Source organism: Caretta caretta, chromosome 5, assembly GCF_965140235.1.
Source record: "Caretta caretta isolate rCarCar2 chromosome 5, rCarCar1.hap1, whole genome shotgun sequence".
Lineage (NCBI taxonomy): Eukaryota > Metazoa > Chordata > Testudines > Cheloniidae > Caretta > Caretta caretta.
The window spans coordinates 82412237-82437214 of record NC_134210.1 but is presented as its reverse complement, the minus strand read 5'-3'; the positions used below and the strand labels follow the sequence as shown (position 1 = coordinate 82437214).

Here is a 24978-nt window from a genome sequence, read left to right as displayed (position 1 = left end):
AGCAAAGCTTGTAATTATACTTCTGTCCATATTGTAGTTGGTCCACATTATCCAATGTGTCCTCTTTGAAAAGTTTACTTTGGGGCACTAAAGTGACATACATACCAGACAGCACCAGCCCCCAACCATACTAATCTGTATAGAAGTGCTACAACAAGTTATGACAGTAAGATTTAGCAGACCTGATGAGAACTAGCTTTCAAAATTGAGACATCTAATAAATTGTCACTTCAGCGCACTAGAGATGGCATTCACCCCTGATGCAGCGGGCCAGGGCAAGACCATCCACACTGCTTAAACTTTGCAGAGGGAGTCTGCACACTGAGTAGCCACACAGGGTTGCTTATGTGCTCCACTGCAGGTCATGGAAATGGTTTCAATGCCAGCCCTGAATAGGCTGGTGCAGAAGGTTACTTTATGGGCAATTCAGAGATTGAACAGGGGATGGGCTGTATATCTATGTTCCTGTAGATGCAGGGACTCCAATACCTTGCACAACTGGTGCAGAAGGGCTGCAGCCAGTATTCCAACCTATTAAAGCAGTGGTTCTCAAACCATGGGTTGGGACTCTAAAGTGGTCATGACCTCATTTTAATGGGGTTGCCAGGACTGGCATTAAACTTGCTGGGGCCTGGAGCCCCCTTCAGCCCCGGGCGGAGGGGCTCAGGTTACCCCCCCCCGGGGCTGAAGCCCTTTGGCTTTGCCAACCCCTTCACCCCTGCTCAAGGCACTAGGCTTGAGTGGGCTCAGGCTTCAGTCCCCCCTGTTGGGATCCTGTAGTAATTTGTTTTCAGAAGGGGGTTTCAGTGCAATGAAGTTTGAGAACCTCGGCTGTGGGGACTTATGCAGCAGCCACATTAGGTTCCTTACCTCCACAACCAAAAATCCAAATGCTCAGACTTTAGTTAGGTGGAAGGAATTTTACCCTATATTTGATGTGAACTGTTTCCATTGTTCAATGGTAACCCACTGCTCAGTGTGTTATATATCCTCCTTTTAGTGACTTGTCCAGAGAGGATGAGAGTCTACTGCAGCTACAAGAATTATTCATTTATCTTGAGTGAGAGAAATTCATGCTGTTAATGTTGCAGTTCCCAGATTTTGTATTTGCTGATGAGCCAGCGTGGCGCTTGTTACACAGGAATTAATCTCTTAGCAGCAATGACCCTTTAAATTACTGCTGTACCTCTGGTATGATGTCTCTCGTTTGATATCATCAATGACGACAATACTTTGCAGGTAATACAACCCCATTCTGTTTTCACCTCATCACAGAGTGCTTGTACCTTTGGGCACTCGCATAGTCTATGATTCAGTTTAATTATGTAAACCGTATTTTTCCACATAGGGTGGCTCATAGATATTCCTTTTTTCCACATACTTATTTTCCACCCCCATGCCCTTTTAAGACAACTTTTCAGCTCCACATGTTTCTGAATCTGGTTGGTGTGGAGTTCTGATTGTTCTGAAGTCTCAAAGGATTTAACCATATTACTCCTGGTCATTCCTGTCATGACTAGACTTCATGCAGAGCAATGCTTAGGCTGCTGACAGTCAGAACTCAGGCACACGTTAACTCAGCTTTTGATGCAGACATGAGTACCCATTTAGGAGTAGGCTATACCTCTTTCCTCAAACTTGGGGATAACTGCACTGAAGGAGGTGAGAGGGTAAAGTGGGTTCTAGCTGGGGTATCTCTCCCTCCAACATCCCCTGCATCCAGAACTGTTCCAGGGCAGGCCCCCATTACTCTGGAGGCACTTGGACTATTGGGTCTTGGGGGAAGACTTCAGAGAGAAGCCAGCCTGAGACTCCAGCCAGCAGCAACAAGATCAGCCAAAGCAGAGACCTCTGGACAGTCAGAGAACTCTGCAATTTTGACTGTACTTTCTGTGCCCTGTGCTGATTGGCTGTTTGCTCCAACTCTCTACCACCTCCTTCTTCGCAGTCAGTTAACCCACAGCTTCACTCTATACCTGCCCCTCTTACCCTCTAGACTCTGCCCAGCCCCCCTTCCTTTCCCTGTTCTTTCCATTTAACTTATCCCCTCCTAGGTTAAGCCAACCCATAACAAAAATCAGAACTGCCATGATGTTTGCTGCCACCACAGAGTGCACACTCCTTCCCCCACCCTGCATGTGTCTTCTCTGTTTAGATTGTAAGCGCTTTAGAACAGGGACCATTTACTACTCTGTGTTTGTACAGTGCCTTGCACAAGGAGGCCTTGCTCCTGTGGCCCTTAGGCACTATCATTATAAACAGGATTAATAATAATTTCCCCTCATTTAAAAATAATAAATGCAGTTCTGGTAGTCATTTTGTATATAGCAGTATTTACAATTGGATGGTAGAATGGAAGTCTGCTCACTAAAGTAATAGTGTTAAAACCTCTTGCTGTGTATATGAAGAACATTGCCTTCACATGCCAAGGAGATTATATTTTGTTATAGCTCATACTCTGTAATTAATTGCAATACCTGTCTTTGTTAAAGAGCATATTATTTTCCACTGGTGAAATCCTGGCTCCATTGAGTTAATGGCAAAACTTCCATTGGACTTTAATGGGGCCAGGATTTCACCCCATATCTTTACATTCTTATTTTCGGAACAGTTCTGTTTTTCTTCGGATAGCATTTGTATTTTCTCAAAGTAACCTGATCATCGACAATGATTTGAAAGCTGAAAGCGATGTACCATGTGATATTCCCCTCAAGCTGCATGACACCTGCACAAACTTTCATGAAGGGAGTGCACAATGGTAACACATGATCGAGCTCTTTCCTAATCCTTAGCCTTTAATTAAAATTCAGGCAAGATTCACAATGAATTCATGGTACTGAAATCCCTGATGGGATTTATGGAATTTGTCCATATTTCAAATATTAGTCATTCCTGTATGAGTCTATTGTGTGACAAGGTCACTGTCTTCTCTTATCAATCATCGAGGTATATAACTTCTGTACATTTTAAGAAAATGCAACAGTCATTGGTTTGACAGGGAAGAACTTTGGCCCTCAGTAAAACTGAAACTGTTGTGGAGCTGATACACTCAGTATTTTGGAGGAGAGGGCAGACTGGGACCTTTTTAATGTCTAGCACTTCCTTTAGATAATGTAGGTATTGTAGCCAAAAAAAAAAAAAAGTTGCTCTGTGTATTTGAGTATTGAAGAGAAGGCGGGGGAAGCATAAAAGTCTTAATATTTTAGTATAGTTATTCACTTGAAACTATCTAGGTGGATGGAAATCCTCTACCCTCAGACTTTTCTTAACCCCTTTATATCATAATTTAGGTCCTGATTCTGCAAAGACTTATGCACACATTTAACTTTATGCACTGTGAATACACGCAGTGAAGTGAATGGGGCTAATCACAATATAAACCATATGGGCCTGATCCTTGGTGCAAAGGAAATGTAAAGTCATCTTAAATGGGCAGCTGAGAATCTCTGTTATGGGGGAATCCTGGGCTGGCATAATCAGCTGTCACCCTCTTTCAGCAGCACAGCCTAAGGGATGTGCCGCAGGAGGAGTGTGTATGGACAAATTACCGTTGCTTTCTGTTGGTCTGGAATGGTTCCTAGAGGATTGTTGTAAATCAACATAAATTTGAACAGTCCTGAAATGGCTCTGATTTACTTTGAGTGCTACAAGAATAAGGGGAATACAAGAGTGGCTTTGAGCCACATTTCCTCCACTCCTCAGTCCTGCTCTCAGCACGGTGGATCTGTGTCTATGCTTTTACTTGTTAAATGTAAGGTACAAAGAAGATCAGTAGTAATCTAAAATAATCTCAAAATGAAATGCCATGGCTTTATTTCTAGAAGAATCCAAAATACTGCATAGATATTATGGGGAAAATATCCCTATTGTCCATTGCTGTATGAAAAAGGAGGAATATGCTAGTTGCTAAATTATACATCTGGTTGTGACAGATCATATAAATATTGAATTCTTATCCATAAATCACAACTTGTGAAGACAAGGTTATGCAAATCATTACAAACAAATGGGATTTAAAATGAGGAGGTTACGCTTTCTTTATTAAATGTTGTAATTCACCAACTTGATGTGACATCTGTAATTGCATATTTGCAAATGCTTGTCTTTTCCAGTAGTTCATCAGCATAGCATGTACAAGTTCCATTTTCCTTATCACTTCTGTATGAAAATAAATGATAACTGCATGCTTCTCACAGAATGCAATCCAGTTTAAGTCACTAGTTTGTACTAAGTATTTCAAATGCAATGCTAGCTGTGTGACTGTTTCTTGCATGACCTCATTTGATCTGAAGTGAGCCCATTGGTACCAGTGATCTGGATTTTCCTCTGGTAAATTGTAATTAATTTGCTCAGCAACTGGAAATCCCAATACCAGATCTCCCAGGAGTTAATAAAATGGTTTGTTTTTTTATTTTTAGCTTTTCATATATTACAGTATTAATTTTACAGCTGATTTTTATTCGATAATCTAAAAGCTCAGTTTTGTGGGGGATGAACTCCCTTCATCTTTCAGCATCTTTCTCAATAATAGCTAAAATCTTGAACTGGCATTTATTTATTTTTACAAAAATTAGTGCTTCTTGTGGAAGGTTTCCTATTACGTCTGCATACAAGACCATGATTTAAATGTCAAAGATCTGCTGGTATTTTCTTTACATTGATATCTGTTGGAAAAAAATTTGTTCCCTCTGTGCTGTGTGGGTCAGTTGGTTGAGGCAACATTGTGTTTGCATCAGACATTCCCTTTTTCCATTCTTCTTTTCCAGATTATAGAACAGGCCCCTGTTTCACTCAGGTCAACAACCAGATGTGTCAGGGCCAGCTGACTGGCATTGTTTGCACGAAGACTCTTTGTTGTGCAACCATTGGACGTGCCTGGGGCCATCCTTGTGAGATGTGTCCTGCCCAGCCTCAGCCCTGTCGTCGTGGCTTCATTCCTAACATCCGCAATGGAGCATGCCAAGGTAAGCCTTTTGATTTGGCTGTGCATGGTTACTGCATCGTGAATGTTGTCTAGAAAAGCTCATATCCACCTAAAACCAAATTACTGTTGTTTTTGTGCAGTGTTTGTTATTTCATAGATTGAGATTCCATGAATCTCAGAAATAATAAACACAGAAAAATTATTATGATTGCTGTTGTTCACAAAATTCTAATAATCCTGGAAACGCCAAAGTTTTAGCTGGGATACATGCACCTAATAATGAAACCAATGGTATGGGGGGAAAAATACAAACCAAAAGAACATAATGAGAGACAAACACACAGGGGCTGTCTCTCACATCCACCAGCCATGGTATAATGCTAGTGACTGAACCTGAGTGTCTCACTCTGGCCTTTGATTAAAGTAAAAATGCCCATGTACTTTGAGTTATGTCTTGAAAAAAGAACTGATGGCCTCTTTGTTACTGTTGAGCAGTTTGCTCTGTAAAATGGTGGTTGGGGTCCTAGTTCTTTATCTTTGCTATTTACTTACCTATTTGCACAACCTTGGGGACACATAAACCACCAGTGGCTCCAACTACAAGATCTGTCAGTCAGTTGGGTTCAAAGGCTGAAGAGTGCATTAGCAGATGCAGTACCAAGAACATTGCTTTGTGAATGGACAGTAGCCCCCTCTGTCTTTGACTGGTAAAGAATGGTCTAAGACCTGAGAAGTCCTGTCAGACTCCTTGTCTGATGCACCATCCCTTTCTGCCTTTTCTCTAGCAATCAGTTACTGATTGTTCCACTCGCAGATGACCTCATATATATGATTAGGGCAGACATATCAAGAAAGCTTCTGTCTTGCCTGCTCTCTGTCTCTTCCTTTGATTGACTTCTTAAGCTACATGCAGTTTGAATGAAATGGCTAAAGATAGCAGAAATTCCAGATAATTAGGAGGTTACTTCCTTTCTGTTGCATAGGTGGTGGTAGTCTCAGGTTGAGATATGTAATGAATTAGACTGTTGTTTCTGTACTTTTCCTGCGATTCCTAGCAGCCAAGTTGGCAGAAATACTCTCCAGAGTACATAACTTCTGTACATTTTCTCTAGTTTGGCCACAAGGCACAAATAATACAGGATCTTGTTTGCGGTCAGTGTTCTAGGACCCCAAGGCAATCTCTCTTTCTGACTGTCTGGGCAAGTATCCACAGCTAGTGTGAGGTCTGACTCATTATCAGATCTGAAATCAACTGTTATTACAATACATGCATGGTTACAATCTGACAAGCCACTCTGACTGCTTATTGCATTGGGTATAAAGTGTTTCACAACTCTGCTTATAGCATGTAGTAATGGCACTTTACGACCTTTGGAAAACCAGGGTTATTCCTGTGTTTGTGATTGTGAATTGGGCTTCAGATTTTGTCACTGAAATATGTATGTCTCCAATGAAATCCTCAAACCCTACAGTCAATATGCAGCATCAAGAAGATGACGACACATGGATTTCTTTCTGTTTCTTTCATGGATTCTTATAATCATTGTATGCACTTTTACTTTTTGTAAAAATAGCATAAATAGGTATAGCCTATTAAAGACATGGGGGAAGTTTGTTACTGAGGGGAATCTCAAAATCAACCACATACACTGATCTGCCTGTGGGTGTCAATATCTTGTAAGTCTTACGACTTCCCAAAGCCATTTCAGAAAACGTGATTGGGTTGCAGTGGTCGCTGTACAGACAGATCCCCAGATGCAACTGAGAGAATGCCTAACACCGTACAAGAGAGAATAGTTATAACTAGGTGTAGCGAAGCGATGAATCACCGGTGCGGAGCCTCCTGCTGGTTGTCCTGGGAATTAGCTCTCCAGCCCTGGAGCGCCCTCTGCTGGCCAATGTCCTACTTGCCTCAGGCCCCCATGTCCCTCCCAGATCCCGGTGCCCCTTACCTCAGAGTTCTGCCCTCTGCAGTACCCCCACAGTCTCTGGATCTCCCCTCCACAGGGAACCCCCAACCCTCTATCCCCACCTTGACTCAGTGGCTACTGCCAGTCATCGTTTAGCCCCCCACTCTCTGGGGCAGACTGTGGTCCGTAATCCACTCATCACTGGCAAGGAGGGTTTGGACCTGCTGCCTTTCCCTGCAGCCCAGTACCTGCTTTGGCCTTTCTGTCAGGCTCGCCCTCGCCCTCGGCTCTGCCCCTGTACCCTGAGCTCCCAGGCAGCCAAGTCCATCTCCCTCCAAAGCTGTCCAGCAGCCCTTTTATAGGGCCAGCTGCGGCCTGATTGGGGCGTGACCGCAGCTGTGGCTGCTTCCCCAATCAGCCTAGCCTATTGGCTCCCTGGGGCAGCCCTTTCCCAGGGCTGTTTTAACCCCTTCAGGGTCGGAGCGGGTGACCACCCCGCTATACAAGAAGAACTCCTTTCTCTAAATAGTCCAATATAAATACTTCAGTCAGCCAATAGAATGATTAAAGGATTAGGAAACTTGCCTTCTAGTGATAGACTCAAGGAGCTCATCTATTTAGCTTTGTAAAGAGAAGGGTAAGGCATAGGGTGACCATATTTCCGTATCCTGAATACGGGACACCTGATAAAATTACTCGTATTCAAGTGAGTTCAACGGCAATCAATCAGAATATGCAGTAGAACCATTCAAATTAACATCAAGTTGACTGAGTCCCTGTTAAAAAGAAATACTGCATAGTTGGATTCTTTTTATTTACCTTCTTATTTTTAAGGCTTTAGGGTTCGCATGGCGAGAGGTGACCCACACATCCCTACCCACCACCCCACACACACGGGGAGAGGTCTCACACACACACACACTCTCTCTCTGGTGGTGACCAACTGTCCCGGCGCTCTCCGCGCTCTATGCCTGGCTGGGCCTCCTGGACGGACCCACCTCTCCTGGTACCTGGCGCCACATCTTCCTAAGGCAACGTGTGGGGGGCACACAGGGTCATATGCCTCTTCCCTCCCCCCACCCACCCCCTGGTTTCTGCCAGGGTTCACACGAGAATGTGGCCAGCAGTAGCCTTTTGGCGCTGTGCGGGCAGGATGGGACGGAAGGGGGGGGCTGCTTCTAGCCACAGAGGAAGAGGAGGTGAGGAAGGGATGACCTGGCCTATGTCTTTGTAGATCTCATCTCTTCTTTCCCCTGCCATGTGGCTGGAAGCAGATTGTCCCTTTCTGCCTGCACAATGTTGAAAGGCAACTAACATCTCCAGGCTGCTGATGGTCATGGACATAAACCAGCCCCCTCTGGCTACAGCATGGGCAGGAAGGGGTTAAGCTCTAAGGATGCATTGTGCACCAGGGCCCAAGGAACCTGACTGCAGGGGCTTCATGGAACCTGGCCAGAGAGGTGGCTCAGCAGGGCAGGGTGCCTAGGAGTCAGGGTCCTAGAGCCCAGTCTCCAGCCCTAGTCCAAATGTCTATATTGCAATTAAAGAGCCCCTTAACTCAAGCCCGCTGAGCCCAAGTCAGCTAGCACAGGGTTTTTAATTGCAGTGTAGACATAGCCTTATTGATGATGTGGGGTGAGACAGCTTCCCATCCCAGCCAGGAAAGGGGGTTAAAGAGCTCCTGTGGGCACAGTCAGCATCTGCCCAGCACATCTAAGAGGCCTGTCCAGCCTGAAGGGGGTGGATCCTTAAAAGTGAGGATTCAAGCCCAGTACCAGGTGGCATTCAGAGGGAAGCTCTCTAGCTTCACAAAGCAGAATTTGCTTAATAGGAAAGCTGCTTAAAGAGCCTCCGCTGCCTGGATCTGCCTGGAGCATTTGAAGAGGCAGAGGGATCATCTTTACTTTGTTTTCCTTTTTAAAGCCTCAGACACACACGGTGTTAGGAACCCATCCCCCTGTTTACCTTTTGCCTTGCAGGGAACAGCAAGGTGAGCCTGGACTGCTTTTATTTTGTTTATCTTTTTCATTTGAACTCCTTTTGCATCTAGAAGGGTTGCTTCCTCAAGCTTCACAGCTGGAGGCCCACACCCCACACTGCAAACCAACTCAATGTCTACATCCAGCGAGGGACTTCTGGGATGAGAGAGGTGCTCGCCCTCACCCTTGGGAGCACCCTAGACTGCAGTGGTTCTCAAACTTTTGTACTGGTGACCCCTTTCCCATAGCAGGCCTCTGAGTGTAACCCTTTATAAATTAAATCACCACTTTTTAATAAATATATTTAAAAATATAACACCATTATAGATGCTGGAGGCAAAGTGGGGTTTGGAGTGGAGGCTGACAGCTTGCAACCCTCTATGTAATAACCTCATGACCCTTTGAGGGGTTTGAGAACCCCTGCACTACAGGTTCAACCTGACACAGTGGCTGTAAGAAACATGAGCTTTGTTGAGAAATCATTGAATTCACTGAAATCCAGTCTAAATAATCCTCATAAGCAATAAAGAAGTTTTATATATGTTCTAAAATCCCTAAAGATGAGAATTGAGGGTGGAAATGAAAGGGGGCATGAAAGATAAGACCAGATTAGTGATTTCTAATTGGGAGTGCCACTATTTGCCTCAGGAGGACTCTTCCTGTCACACACACACACAAAGGTCAGAAGAGATAGCACTAATCCATTTCTAGCTTTATTTAAGGATTGTGAGAAATGAAATTCTCCTCTTAAGTAGGTAATTTGGCCACTGTCATAAGAAAAAATTAATGGAAAAACTGGACACCGACCATTAGGAACTGATACATTATGATATAGAGGCTCTTTGATGTAATGGGCACTATATAAGGACACAGATTAGACAAATGTGGATGAGATAGACAGATAACCCATTTGAAGGAGTTGGAAGGCTGCATGGTGAGAAAGTTACATGAAAAAACAAAGAAAATCAGAACTTGCCAAGCCTGAAGATCTGGAGAACAAATTTACCTTATGAGGATCCATGAGGCAGCAAAGAATAACATCAAAGTCCCTGGTCCAGAGGGAGAGGGAATTGGCTTGAGTACTAACTGAGGATCTGTCCTCACTTATTACTAAATTGTATCAACAAGTGTATCACTAACTTCTGTAGGCTTCTATATACAGCTGTTAGCCTTTCTGAACTGCTAACCAGTTTTATCCTTATTTATATGTGAAAATTAAACGAGAATAAGGTACGGTGTGCACTTCCAAAGACTGGAGTTACTCAAGAATAGCTATCTAGAATAACCCCATGTAGGCAAGCCCTTACTTAAAGAACAAATAGCTATATCTATCCGAATATATATATAATCAGGGAAGTAAGTGCTGATCCAGATTATATGGTGTTAACTGATGTAATTTACACAGTGAAGGAGCCAAAGGCTGAGGTTGGAGCAGGAAAATCAACAAGAGGTGTAAAATAAAGCAGCCTGCCTTTATTTTTGTATGACTGTGGGCCATTCATTTCACTTCTTTATGCTCGTAAATAGGGATAAAAGCCTAGCTGGCTGGCTAGAGAGACAAGGTGGATGAGGTAATAATTTTATTGGACCAACTTCTGTTGGTGAAAGTGACAGGTTTTTGAGCTACACAGAGCTCTTTTTCAGGTCTAGGAGAGGTACTCAGCTGGGTGGCTGGCATTTTTTGTGGATTAATCAGTTATGTTTGCAGAGTGAGTAGAATGCTATAGATTTATGTATTCATTCATTAATGATACCATGGCAACCTAAAGAGGAATTTAAAAATAACCCAGATCTTTAAATCTCCCCATAGCAGTTCTTTTTGCTTCAACAATAGGTTTTATGGCTGATGTTTAATTCAGGAGAAGACAGAAATGGCACCTGTCATGTTCCCATGAGATCAGATAGTCCCTCATCCAAAGTATTCAGACAAGAGACAGTCTTAGTAGAAAATATTTTCTTGCCATTACTACATGGCTGTGCAGCAAGGTAATGGCAGGAATCCCATGCTGGAAGATTTCTCAGCTCCTCCCTACATTCCTTAACAGTCCATTTTTTAGCTACTCCCTTTCCTCTTCAGACAGTGATTCTTAGCACCAGGGAGAGGAAATAGAGAGCTCCTACATCTTTGCCCCACTACTGAGTGGCTAATCCAATCTCAAGAGTTTTCTCAAACATCTTCCCTCCTACTGCCCATTGTTCTTATGAAAATGGGAAGGAGTTGCAGGAGATGATATGCTGAGTAATGGTATAGTGAGAATACATCCAGTCAGAGATGGCAGAATACATAAAAACTTCAAATTCATGATGAAAAACAACAGATATTAATTTCCTGATAGGTCAGTTCTGAAGAACTGCTGTGTGTGTTAGTGACTCTCTTAAAATAGATGTCCCCTTACCTGGGACTCCATCTGGTTCCCATTGAAGTTAATGCCATAGCTCTCAGGATCAGACCCCTAGTAACTGATAATACCTTAAATTATTAAAACAAGAAAAAAAATCTGTGATTTTCACCGTTTCTGCAGATTATTTACTTTTGCATTATTTTACTCATCTAGCACACACAGAAAAGGCTAGTCTTTTCAGCTGTATTCTAGGCCATTTAGCATTCTGGTTCTCAAGCACCGGGTTAATTAAAAAACAACCAAATCTATTTTCATTTAAATTAAAATATAACATTCAGATGAATGGTTTTGGGTTTTGTTTTTTTTTTAAAACAAAAAAGTTTTACTAAACAGCAACAAACCAAGCTTCTTCCCCAAAATTTAGGGTCTAAATCAGAGGTGGGCAAACTGCTGCCCGCGGGCCACATTTGGCCCGCGGGACTGTCCTGCCCAGCCCCTGAGCTCTTGGCCCGGGAGGCTGTCCCCCAGCCCCTCCCCCGCAGCCTCAGTTCACTGCTCTGCCGGCGCAATGCTCTGGGCGGCGGGGCTGCAAGCTCCTGGGGCAGCGCAGCTGCAGAACCCAGCCTGATCGGGTGCTCTGTGCTGTGCGGCTGCCTGTCCTAGTACAGCCGCGCCGGCAGCCAGCGGCGCTCCAGGCAGCGCGGTCAGGGAGCAGGGAGAGGGGGAGTTTGGGGTGGTGGTCGGGGGCGGGGGTTTGGGTAGGGGTCAGGGCAGTCAGAGGGCAGGGAACATGGGGGTTGAATGGGGGCAGGGGTTCCGGAGGGGTCAGGGAGAAGGGGTGGTTGGATGGGGCAGGGGTCCCAGGGGAGGGGCAGTCAGGAAGGGTTGGATGGGGCGGTGGGGGGTAGTCGGGGTGGGGGTTCTGGGGGTGGTCTGGGAGCGGGGTGGATGGGGCAAGGGTCTGTGGGGGGCAGTCAGGAAGGAGGGGGGTTTTGGATGGGGAGGCCGGGAAGGCAGTTAGGGGCTGGGAGGCCGGGGGCGGTCAGGGGACAGAGAGCCGGAGGGGTCAGATGGGGGCGGGGGCCAGGCCACGCCTGGCTGTTCGGGGTGGTACAGACTCCCCTAACCGGCCCTCCATACAATTTCTGAAACCCGATGCAACCTCAGGCGAAAATGTTTGCCCGCCCCGGTCTAAACTATCTGACAGAATTTCTTCAAGTATATTTGACAGAGCCTCCATTTCCCTAAGCTTTTTCTTTTATTTGTAGGGTTCGCTGAGAAACTGTCCACTCATCAGAGACAGAGGCCGAAGTTGGCTAGGTTTTTTCAAAGGTGCATGTGTAAAGTTAGCAATGCAAATCCTGCACGCGGTTACCACTTACTCAGAAAACTGTCTGAAAAAGCAAAGAACCTTTTTTCACTTGCCAGATATTATCAGACCCTGAACACATGGAAACATTCTACCTAATCTTTAGCATATTGAATCTCTTGGTATATACAACTGTGCCTAAAGGATAATTCATTTAATTTTGTGTTTATGGCACCAAGAATGCTTTTTATTCATTTGGCCCTCAGAAGCATGAACAGTTGGGGAATGAATAATGTTGAAATTGAGGCATAGTTAAACCTGGCTGACGAGGTAGAACGAAAACACTCAAACCACCCGTCTATTTGATCACAAAATTGTAGTGTATGCAGACAAATGATTCCCATGGCTTAAAATGGTATTCAGAAAGTAATTCACTGAATTAGCCATTTTAAGAATATATTGTATTAACTTTGCTCTCTCTAGTCTTTCCAGATTCCAAAAGGCTAATTGCATAATTCTGAAAACCCTTATTTGGACGAGCATGGGGAGGGGGTTGTGTGATGTGAAATACAAGTAGTAGTCTCATTGACTTCAGCTACTCCCATAAAAAGGAACTACTTGCAGGATTAGGCCTCTAGGTTGTATTTCTTGTAACTAACAATGGTGCTTAATGTATTCATTCACTTTATATTAAAAATTATTTTAAACAATTCCCTTACAGTGAAAATATAACACCTACCCCACACATTTGGATTAACATCTTTCCTAGAAGTTGTTGAACATGTAAGCCAGCTCATGTGATTGAGGCTTTGCAGGATCAGTACCTCAGTTAGCAAGACTGTATTCATATTTCTTCATTGGACATGTTTCCTTCTTTGAAAAGCAGTATGCGGTGTAAAATAACCATCCCTGAGGTGGTTTTTCTTTTCTCCCCTTTCAAAAATAATGGATTTTTTCCCCAAACCATTAAAGTTGTAAGTAATTAATGGAATTACTTGAATTCTAAAACTTTGTTCAAGGCCAGAGAGAAACCTTTTCTGTTTCTGGAACTTATTCATTTCCGGCTGCTACTGCAATTAATTTATAATTACTTAATATCTTTGGCTTATAAAGCAGTGAAGTGTACTCTTATGAGATTCAAACAGAGATTGTCTTTGTGAAGGCCACCAGTAAACTCAGATATTGCTGTTTTCAAATTAATCTGCTTTTTAACCACAAGTTTGCTGAGGTAGCATAATTTAAACAAGCAACAATAACTGACGGGGTGCATTTATATTCAGCATCTTAAGTTCATTTTGAGGCATAAGTGTCAAAGGCCATATACAATAATTATGTGCTGGAGGAGGCTGCTGGGTAGGTTTGGTATGAGTGGAACTTATCTTCTCTCTGGATGCTGCTAAATCATACCTGCCAGGTCTGACTTCCCTGGACTCACGATTAGAAGGGACAGCTTTGCATTCCAAATAGATCAGATTGCACTAAGTGATGTTTTTTTAAAAAGAATGTTCCCAGGAAGGATATGCTGGAACCCCCTACCCTTATAAGAGCGTCAGCACACCCACAATCTAAATGATGTATTTGCACACTGCTATGTGAAATAAACTCAGGACAGTTACCAAAAAAAAGTATAAACACTTCCAGCAAATGTACTTAAAATAAGTTTGTTTGCCAAGGAGTGTTGCCTCCTTTCTTGGTAATGACAAACTGCTTTTACTTAAATGGTAAATCAGATGACTAGATCCCCAGATCAGTCACCCTACCTATCAACAACACAGCAACCTGGGGTCATGAGGCTGAGGTTTTTTTTGTTTTGTTTTGTTTTGTTTTTTTGGCGGGATGGGAAAGGAAGAGTCTTTGTTAAAATATTGGCAGTGCATCACTGGAAAGAGTAGGGGCAGAGGAGAGTCAAAGCCAAATAAAATGGAAGTCAATGTGAAAGAAAGAATGAGGGAAAAGTAGATGCTTTTTGGAACCAGTTTTTTCTTTTTTTTAAAATACTTTTATCTTCCTAGTGCTTGATTTAAATAGCACGAACCAAAAATAACAAAACTAAAAACCTCCCTCCCACAAACTGAATAGGAGGCTGGCTGGCTGGCTGGCTGTGTATGGGAAACAGGGAGGTGACTGTCCACTGAGTGCTGTTAATGTGCAAATTAAACCAACTGAAAAAAATTGTGGAAAATATTTCCCCCCCCCCCAAATCCTTTCAGTTATAATAATCCTAAAGGGTTCTTTTAACAGTAATATCTAAAACTTCCTTTTATCTACAAGTGGCAAAGGGTCGTGTGGCACCTTATAGACTAACAGACGTATTGGAGCATAAGCTTTCGTGGGTGAATGCCCACTTCGTCGGATGTCATGCGACAAAGCGGGCATTCACCTGCGAAAGCTTGTGCTCCAATACGTCTGTTAGCCTATAAGGTGCCACAGGACTCTTTGCCGCTTTTAAAGATCCAGACTAACACGGCTACCCCTCTGATATTAGATACAAGTGAGATTTTTAAGTAGACAGTGTACTTTTAATATTGCTGGCTACTCTGAATTCTATATTTAAATAATTGAAGGAGTAATCTAAAACTCACCCCAATGCACATAAAGCTCTTTGGTGCCTGGAGGCCTACTGGCCCTCATTGTTATGGCTTGTTTGGAAAATTGTCCTTGATATTTTAAAAAAATTGATAAGTAGTAGAAGCATCTGGGCTCCACGTCTTCTACAGAAAAGGAGGCTGGTGGTAGTATGAAGACTTATTGTGACAAAAAGGATTATCTCAAATGCTCTTGTCAAAATCCTAAAACCAGTCCTTTGCATAGTGGAGTGATCAGAGTCAGAGAGACAGGACAGGGCAGGCCCATCCAAAAATGCTAAAGCCAACTGTGGGTATCTGACCTTAGTCTATGACTGCAGACAAAGGAATACCCTCTAACTTTTGAACTTGAACAAGGCTGGTGTATAGTACTTTGCTGATGTAGAGTGAAGAAATTTGCACAGCTTTTACATCTGCTTATCTGTTTTTTTTGAAATAATAAAGCAGTTTGTTTTTCAATTCCAACGTCTTTTATAATCACTAAGTGTTCTGTTCTCCTGTATGTGGGTTATACCCACATATGGGCTAGGAAACAACATGGGTTTGGACTCAGTTTCCTTCTCATTGCTCTCTCAGCAAGGAGCTGGGGAGGAGCATAGTTGCCCCAACCTTGATCCAGCCTACCTTCTCTGAACCCACAAATATGGGTGTCTTTTGAGCTCCTATAGAGGAGTATCTGAGATTTTTGGAAACAAAGGTACCACATAATGGAAATGCCTCCACGCAGTTAGGATCTGCAGGTTTTCACTCCCCAGAATTCACAGAAGTGGAGTGGAGCCTTTGGGCACTTAATCAAATTGTTTATTGTGAAAGAATTAATAAACATACAACTGCAAAATTTCATAGAGCTATAGTTTAAATGAACTTTTGAAAGGAGAGCTGTGAGAGCTTATGAGAGGCTAAGTATCTGAATGTATACATCATGCATTAGCTTGAAGCCTGCTTTCCCTACTCTCCCCCCACCCCCGTTTGATACAAAGAGTTCCTCTATATGGCTCTGGCCTACACTGGTTAGTTCAGAGAGATCTCTGTAAGTTACTCTGTATTATTTTAACTACTCCTCTGATCTAGCAGTAACAAATTCAGTCATTGGGGCTGTGCTGATAGTAATCTACAGAAATACAGGATGTTTTTGTCTATATGGAAAATGCTTTACATCTGTGGGACTATTGCACTTTAAAAGTATAGCATTGTAATCGATGTTTTTGAAAAGTTCTTGGCTCATACCTTATTGTGTATACTGTAAATAATTTTTTTTAAAAAAAGCAAGGATTTTTCCCACTTGGCCTCATTTTGCAGTGAATGAGCTTGTAATGACTAAAGTTATGGTCGTGATGTTGGTTCTCGTATTTCACTGTCAGGATATATGTTTTTTGTACTATGTTGTAATGAAGTTGGGAAGAAAACATAGTTTAAATTGGAAATAGTGCATGTTAAAGCACAGTAGAAATCTACTATAGATGAACTGCAAAGGAAAAATAAAAATAGAGTAAGTTTATATAAAAGTACAATTTAACAACTGTGGAGCTCCACAGTAACAAGTCTGTCAAATCTAGCAGGCCCTGAATGTTGCATGCTTAATCTAATATATCACAATGTATAGTTTAGGGGAAAGGGGAATAAAGCATGGGTAAGGGTCAATGCCAGACAAAATGGTCTCCAAATTCACGATGAGATGCAGAAGTGTGGTAATGCAAATAATGGTTATTTTTCAGAATATTTTCAAAGATGGAGCTGTCCATCTGTTTATCACAACTGTAATTCAAGCAATGTCTGATTTCAAGCAAACTACTGTTTTCTCTTGATAGATGTTGATGAGTGCCAGGCTATACCAGGGGTCTGTTCAGGAGGAAACTGCATTAATACAGTTGGCTCGTATGAATGCAAGTGTCCTGCTGGTCACAGACAGAATGAGGCAACTCAGAAATGTGAAGGTAAGTGTATAGGGTCTGAGAACATTCCTAAATGGTGATCATTGACTCAAAGTAAAGTGTCTCTTTGTGGTGTGGTTTTAGAGACTTGTACAGTGGATCATGACTGGAGACTGGTAAAAAGAGAAAAAAAGTTTGCAAAGTTCTGGGTTTTACTACACAGCATTTTAGCTGTGTTTGATGTAGAGAGGCTCTACCGGTTGTACTTGTGCTGTGCTTTGTCATCCTCATTGGGTTCATCACATCATATGTATCTGCCTTGTTCTTCGTACTTTCTACTAGATAGTTTGGCAGCTTACCTGACAAACTGAATAAAGCAGAAAATAATTCTGTTCCAAAATTTAAAAAAATTAAGGAGAAAAGACTGAATGTACAGCATTTGGAAGCAATTGCATTATCATGATTTTTTTTTAAGTTCAAAATATTCTAGTTTTAATGGATATCATCAACCTACTGATCATAGTGACATAGTGATTTGATACTATGTAGAGTTTGTATTAAAGAAGAGGGTGGGTAAGTACAAGTCCCAAAGGAGACTACATACTTTTAGTGCAGTGGAGTTTAATTTTTGCTTTAATTTACCAATCCAGTTGAGACTCAGACATTGTTGGTATTCTACAAATAGAGTTTGCTTACTTGGTGAACACGTTGATTGGCTAAAAGCAAAAACTTTTTGAAGTTTCAAAGCAGTGTAATGGAAAATTGTTAAGTATATATAGCTCTAGTGCCGTATATAATCTTAACAGTTCTAGTAATTTATGAACTGTTCATCTGAGAGGTGTCACTGTAGTTTGTACAGGTTAGATGTTCACAGCAGTGAAATATGTTTACAGTTAAAATTATTGCTTGATTTTTTTTTTACCTTCTGATGCACATCAATTTTATTTCAATATTTATTTATGTGAATTTACTGTTACCACGTGATTAAAAGAAACAAGAACATTAGAACTTTACTTGTTCCAGCGAACATTTTCTTAGAAAGCAAAGGCAACTTTACTTTCAAGTCTGATAGTAGAGAAAGGGCGGTCTTTTGGTTTGCCGTTAGGAGGCAGTTTAAGTAAGCTACTAGATTCTTTGATACTGAGTTGAGTTCATTTAAAAACAAACAAATGTGGTTAGATGTCTATGGCCAAATGTTGAAGTAGTCTTAGCTCGGTAGTTTTGCTTGCAGTCAAATACAGGGATACAAAATTCAAAGAGCAACACTATCAATTTGGAAATCACATTTCCATATGAAAATTCTGTGCCTATGTTATTATACAAAATATTTAATGTTATTAAAAAGACTAAAACAAAACAAAAACAAACAACAAAAGTTAAAGGATTTTGTTCCCTCTGCTTTTCCAGTTCATTTATTTTATGCATTTGACAATATTTTCTGTATAGCCAGTTTTCCTCTTTTGTTGGTGGTCAGTTTCACTTATTTTCTGCTGGTCTTCTAGTATGATGCCATTACGCTCATGTATTGCTTTGGGAGAAGCTTGTGTGCATTTTCTTCCCCAAGCCCTTCAAGAAAGTGTTAACCAATAATATTCAGAGTTGCTGTTGTTTCTGAATTTGGAGCTAGCCGGGCCTTTGCTTGTCCAGGCCCCAGCACCATGGCTGAGAAGCAACAGGAGCTGTGTGTATGTATTTTAGGTTGCCCCTGTGCAAATGGCCGGGGAATTCGAGAACCCTGGCCGGTGGACCAAGGGGACCTCCCTTTGGACCACAGAGACAAACAAGGATCAGGGAATATCAGGAGCCTTGTAGGGTATGCCTACATTGTATTGTAAACCCAGGTCTGTGGGAGGTGGGCTTGTGGACCTGGTGTTTCTAAACCTGAACTTGAATGTCCACCTGGGCTTTGTAAACCTGGACTTACAGTTGCTGAACTTGGGACTTACAGCCATGCTATTGTACAACACATGCCTACTGGGTGTGGTGTTGTGTCCCATCTAGTGGCACTGAGACCACTTAGAGAGAGTTAAATGAGTCTGCTCTACAGCCTTAGCTAATAGCAAGTTGGCTTTTTGCTTATGCTGTAGAGGCTCAGGCACTAATCTCCAGAGATCCCTGGTTCGACCCCGCCTGCCGACGACTGGGGTCTGCTGGTGTTACATTATCATGTCCATGCTGCATTATGCATACCTTCGGACTTTGATCTGGTTTTTTAGCTGCAAAATTACAGGGCTTGGACTGATATTGCAGCGGGACTTCACAAGAGCCAGGCTTCATCTGGGTCTGGGCCAAGAGGAGCAACAGGGATAGCCTGACTCTAGAATACCTGGGTTTTCTTCACAGAAGCTGTGAAACAGCAGCTGGGCAAAGCAAGGAGCCAGGTGTTGGGTGTTTGTTTCCTGGGAACATGCAGGAGTCTGGGGAGCAGGTGGAGCATGGGGTCAGAGATTTGAAAGTCAGGCTTTGCCTTTGCCTGCCTGCAAAAATGTGGGTGGAGGAAGATGGGTGAACCCAAGAATATTTGTTACTGTGGGTCTCAACCTGCCCAGAAGCCTGTTCAGAACAACAGTAAGGAGGAGAGAAAAAAAAATTCTGACTCCATTTAAATCAGTGGCCAAACTCTCTTTGGCCTGGGCTACACTGGGGCGGGGGGGCAGGGGGTTTTGAACTCCGCTTACTCCTCCTGCGGAGGTGGAGTACAGGTGTCGATTCGGGGGTCAATTTATTGCAGCTCGATGAGACGTGATAAATCAATCCCCGATAGATCGATCACTACCCGCCGAGCCGGTGGGTAGTGAAGACGTACCCTTTCTCTAATGTGGGGTCAGGATTTTACCTTGGGTATTTTATTTAATGGGCACATTATTTCAACACTTAATTTTTTAAAAGTAGTCACTTTTAATTGTTTCAATTCAGTGTCCCCTGTATTGCAGGTGCAAATGAGAGCATTTATGTTGTGATGATCTGGAGTTAGAGAATAAAGTAAAAATGTATAGTGCCTATTTGAGCAAAGGAAGAGAACAAATCTATCAGCTAATGGCCACATGTGAAAAGTTTGGTTTAAGCGACTTGCTACCATCATGCAGGAATTCTGTGGCAGAGGCAGGGATAGAATGCAGGTTTCCAGGCAGCATACAGCTGTCTTAACCATGAGACCATCCTTTGTCTTCCTGCAGTCCCCTGTTACATTCACTACACACTTCCCAAATTCTGCAACCAAAAAGGGAAGGGCCCTACAAACAACTGTCTCCTTCACTACAAAACCCTTATGCATCCCCAGAGCTAATCCATTCTGTGCACTGGAAAAGTCAGGGATCCTGTGGAAAAAGTAGTTTGTGATTTGTATGTGATTGTATCCTAATGCACATGCGCAAGGGAGGGGGCGAATGAAAGTTGCCCATGCAGCCTTAATTTTGACATTTTCTCCATTTTGAGTGGTTGACTTTGAAATCTTAATAATGTACTTTTAATGTAATGTTTTGTGTGCAATTTCCTTGTTTTGTTTTAAAAAAAAAAAAAAAAAAAACTGAAAAAACAGAAGTTCTATTTTGTGGCAACATATTGACACCAGCATGATTCATCAGCAAGATTGGAATTTTTAGATACCTTACACACATCTCTGCTTTGAGCTAATGGATAGTAATGGTGTGGTGTTATCCTCTGCATGGACAAGCGCTAGAGAAGAATAATACACAAATATACATCAGAGATTTTCACAAATATTTGCTGTCAGCAGAAGAATGGTGAGACTCAGAAATCTTGTGTTCCATTGCAGGCTGTGAGAGGTATGTATTTTTGTGGGTACAGACTCTTCTGTCCATTTGCCTAAGCTTGATCCTTCTGCTCTGTCCTCTCCAATCTGTTCCTGTCTAGTCTCTTCTCTACTCTTGGCTTCTTGCCTACCCAGTCCCAGTCTCTGCTTTTCAGGCTTCTCATCCCATTCCCAGCTTCCTAGTGTTCCCTTTTGGACTTGCTGTCCCAATCTCAACCCAGTCTCTCCCCCTCCCCACACCAAGTCCCAGTCGTCTTGCCCAGTCAGTCCCAATTTCCCCCTCCCAGCTCTTTGTTCAATCTGTCTCTCCCTTCCCCCACAATGGCTTCCAGACCCTGTCTCCCTTACTGGGCTTCTCATCCAATCTCAGCTCAGTTTTCCTTCTTCTTGGACTCCTTGTCACAGTCTCTTTACCCACTCAATTTCAGCTCTTTCCCCTGACCTCAGGTCCTTGTTTCTCTCTCCTCCCCCATTCCCTCACCACTGGTTCCTAGTCCTGGGCACCTTGTCCAGCCAGTCCCGGACTCCCCATTTCCCTCCAACATCTGATCTTAATGTTCCCTCCTCCTCCCATGTCCTTCATTAGCTCCCAGCCCAACCAGTCCCAGTCTGCCCTCCTCACTCCATCTCACAAACTCGTGTCTAGCCAGTCCCTTGCACAACCAATCTCAGTCTCTCTCTCCAATTTGCAGTCAGTTCTTTTTTGAGTGCTTGCTCATGTCCATTCCATGTTAGGCATGTGTTTGCCATGTACACTATAGCGAGAGATTTTTTCTTCAGTGGTATCCATCGGATCGGCTCTAGTGCCCTCTGGTCTGTGGGCTTATGCGCTGGTGTAAGGGGTGCCGCTGGCCATGTGCCCTCTCAGTTCCTATTTACTACCCATGATATTTGCTGGAACGTCTACTCTTGCTTCAGCAAGGCGCCTATCAGTGTTTTTTTGTTCTCAGTTTCATAGTTTAGTTTATAGTGTATATATTGTAAATAGTATTTGTGTAAATAGTTAGAACCCTCTCCCCTTATCATTAAGGTGCTTTCTTTGCCCCAGGGAATGGGCATGCCCTGGTCCCTGGGCTTCAAACCTTGTGCCTCCTGTGGCAAACCTGTGCCCATGAGCAACCACGCTCCAGTTGTCTGAAGTGTCTGGGAGAATCTCACGTGAAAGACTGCTGGCAAATTTGTTGGGACTTTAAATCTTGCACAAAGAAGGATAAAGTGGTTAGACTTAAGGCTATCCTAATGGAAGCCGCTCTTAGACCGATTTCAGAACTAAGCTGCTCAGATCTGGCACCGAGTACTTTGGCCTTGGTGCGAAGCACTCCTCTGGCACTGTGCACATCCTGGCACCACTCTCCATCTCCGGTGCCGAGGAAGAAACGTAAAAAGCAGCCTACCGACAGAGGGTGCTCACCAGTGCCAAAGAAAGGCAAGCAGAGGGAAGGCAGTGGAGTGTGACCTGCGTCGGGTCACTCTTCCAGCCCGGTCCCATGGCAGCACAGTTGACTCCACTGAGATTGTTGAGTCTGGTGCTGAACCTCTTGCCGACGCCAGGAGGTCGTCGCAGCACCAGCGGGATTGTGATGCCTTCAACCTCACATGCCTTCGTTGCAGCCAGAGACTTAATGTCACTCCCAGTCCCACTGACCCCATTAGGTCAGCTCCGGTGACCTTGAGCAGAAGGGAACATAGTGCTCCGAGTTTCTTCCCAGCACCAGGCTGTCTGGTACCCTTTAGAGAGAATCAATGTCTTCTCTCCTCTTCAAATTTCAGAGTAACAGCCGTGTTAGTCTGTATTCGCAAAAAGAAAAGGAGTACTTGTGGCACCTTAGAGACTAACCAATTTATTTGAGCATGAGCTTTCGTGAGCTACAGCTCACTTCAAAGTCATCCCTGGTCCGCCAGTGGTCACCAAGCATCAGGTCACCGGACATCCGCCAGTGGTCAGAGGCAAAGAGAGGTACTTCTCCCCTGTGGTTGTCTAGAGAGGATTCTTCATTTGAAGAATCTGGCCCTATGTTTAGCTTAGGTATCCATCCTACATGTAGGTATCCATCCTACATGCCGTTGGACATCGGTGCGGGTCCCCATGCTGTTGCCTGGCCAGGAGGACAATGGTCTATGCAATGGCCATTCTGGTTTCCCCAGGATCAACTAACCTTTCCATTACTGTTATTCTTCGAGATATGTTACTCATGTCCATTACAGAACCCACCCTCCTACCCCTCTGTTGGGGTTGGTTGCCAAGAAGGATGAATACCACCGAGGGAAATATCTCTGGTAATGGTGCAAGTGGCATGCGCACACCTAACGTGGAATGGACGGTGAGCAACAGATCTTGAAGAACAACAGTTATGGACAGGTTAATAACCATAATAACCATTTTTTTTTCTCTCCAACCATTTCCAGTCCCAGTCTCACCAGACTCATTGTCTTCTCCCCTGCACCAGCTCTTACTACCTCTGTGTTTGAATTAGACGGCTTCCTCCTCCACACTGCCTAGGTGTCAGCAGAGAGGGATCATTGAGAGCACAGGAGAAGCAAGCTCCCTGCTCTCAGTTCTGGTGCCTGGCCCCACTCCAGCCCACAGCAGCTGGGAGAAGTCATTCCCAGGAAATTTCTTTTGAGTCCCTCAGCTGGAGCACGCTTTGTCACTCTGTGGGGATGGTGCATGCACAGCTCAGTCAGCACTGAGAGCTCTGAGAGGTGCCAATGTGCTCATTATGACCGCAGTAAAAAGCTCAGAAGGTTCTAAGCTCTAGCAAGTCTCTACTGAGCATGTGTGAACTGTGATTTTCAAAAGCATATAATTTTGTGAAAATCTGCCCAAATTTGGCAGGGTTTGCAAACAGCACATCCCTGACACAAAGGCTCACCCCTGCCAAACTTGAAGCCCCTCCAGAGGGGTGCACTAGATGTTTCCAGAGAAAAGGTTGCCAGAATTTTTTAACATGGGCAAAACAGCATACCTTCCCCTAGTCTTGTTCTCAGAAACAGTTGAACTGTTTTGGCTAAAATTTTCCCAAAAAATTCAGTCTGAGACAGACACGAAGCATAAAATAAATAAATAAATTAGTCTGAATGGATAAAGTTTGAGGAAATTATAAGAAACTGAAAACAGGAGTTTATAATGGGAAGTGTTGAGCAACCATAGTACTTGGTAGTGTTGACAGCCCCACCTATTAAAAATATTATGGGATATGTGAATAGAAACAGAATTATTTATGCTTGTAAAAATATTGGCAACACAGTATATTTTTTCAATGCCATCCAAGCCATCTTTAACAAGTCTCAGACAATAAGTAATCTGCCCAAAATCCAAAAGTATTTACTTCCAATCATATCACCAACAAATATATTAACATTAGAATAAACAATAATCAGAAATGTTGAATAGAAAATTTGAGAAAACTTGAACAGACTAATCTTCAGCTTGTCAATTGAAAAATGGAGTGAAGACAACTAAATGCTAAACGAATATACATTTTGTTTGGATATTGTGCCAGCTAGAAATAGTGTGTTTTGTTGTTGTTTATAGCCATCTTGCCTCCATTTATTTTTTAAATTGCTGAGTGGAGGCTTTTATTCAATGTAAGGTTCTATAATTTATGCCTGTGTACATTATACGTGAAGGGCAAGATCCTGTATTCCTTGCACACCTGCAATACCCAATAAAATCAGTGGGAGTTTTAGGGTGGACAAGCAATGCATTATAGGGTGGAAGGGAATGGAAGGCCTGACTCCTATGTTCAGTCTGGCAATACTCCCCTGGGAGCCAGTGGGAGTCTTTCTCAAGAAAAGGCCACAGGGAGAGGCCCAAAGAAGGTATTTTTAAAATGAAAAGGATACCACCTGAACAAAGATAACATTTGTTGGTGATCATTATGATACAGTTTCAGATCAATGAATCAAATCTTGGTCCTCGCAATGTCTGCTTCACAGAGCCTTCAGCAGCTCTGTATTGTGCCCAGGCTCTGTAGCTGTTGATGCTTCTGCAGATCCTGAGGGGAAGAACCTCACTTTGAGTGTGTCTGCTGGCACTCACAGCCACTCATCTCCAGGAGTAATGTCACAGACTCCACACGCCACCGTGATAAATATGACAGTTAGGTCGTTGGAGATGATAAACAGAATGAGCAGAAGGTGTAGTGCCTCCCCAATATCTTCCTAGCTGTCTGACTAAATGGGCCAGGCAGTGTCCCAACATGGCTTTTCAAAAGTGGAGCTGTCATCCAGGACCTCACATAGGGCTTCTTCCCTGTGGCCCTGACTGTCAGGATAGAGAGAGA

The 24978-nt window shown here is 43.2% G+C and overlaps 1 protein-coding gene across 2 annotated transcripts in view; it reads left to right on the top strand.

Moving 5' to 3' along the window:
• The window catches only part of FBN2 (fibrillin 2), a 254961-nt gene that overhangs the window by 43356 nt on the left and 186627 nt on the right, over nt 1-24978 (top strand). For both annotated transcript variants that reach the window (XM_048851711.2, XM_048851710.2), the window contains exons 6-7: nt 4767-4964; nt 16858-16983. In XM_048851711.2, the coding sequence (XP_048707668.2) occupies nt 4767-4964; nt 16858-16983 (324 nt within the window). The remainder of the gene's footprint in view (nt 1-4766; nt 4965-16857; nt 16984-24978) is intronic.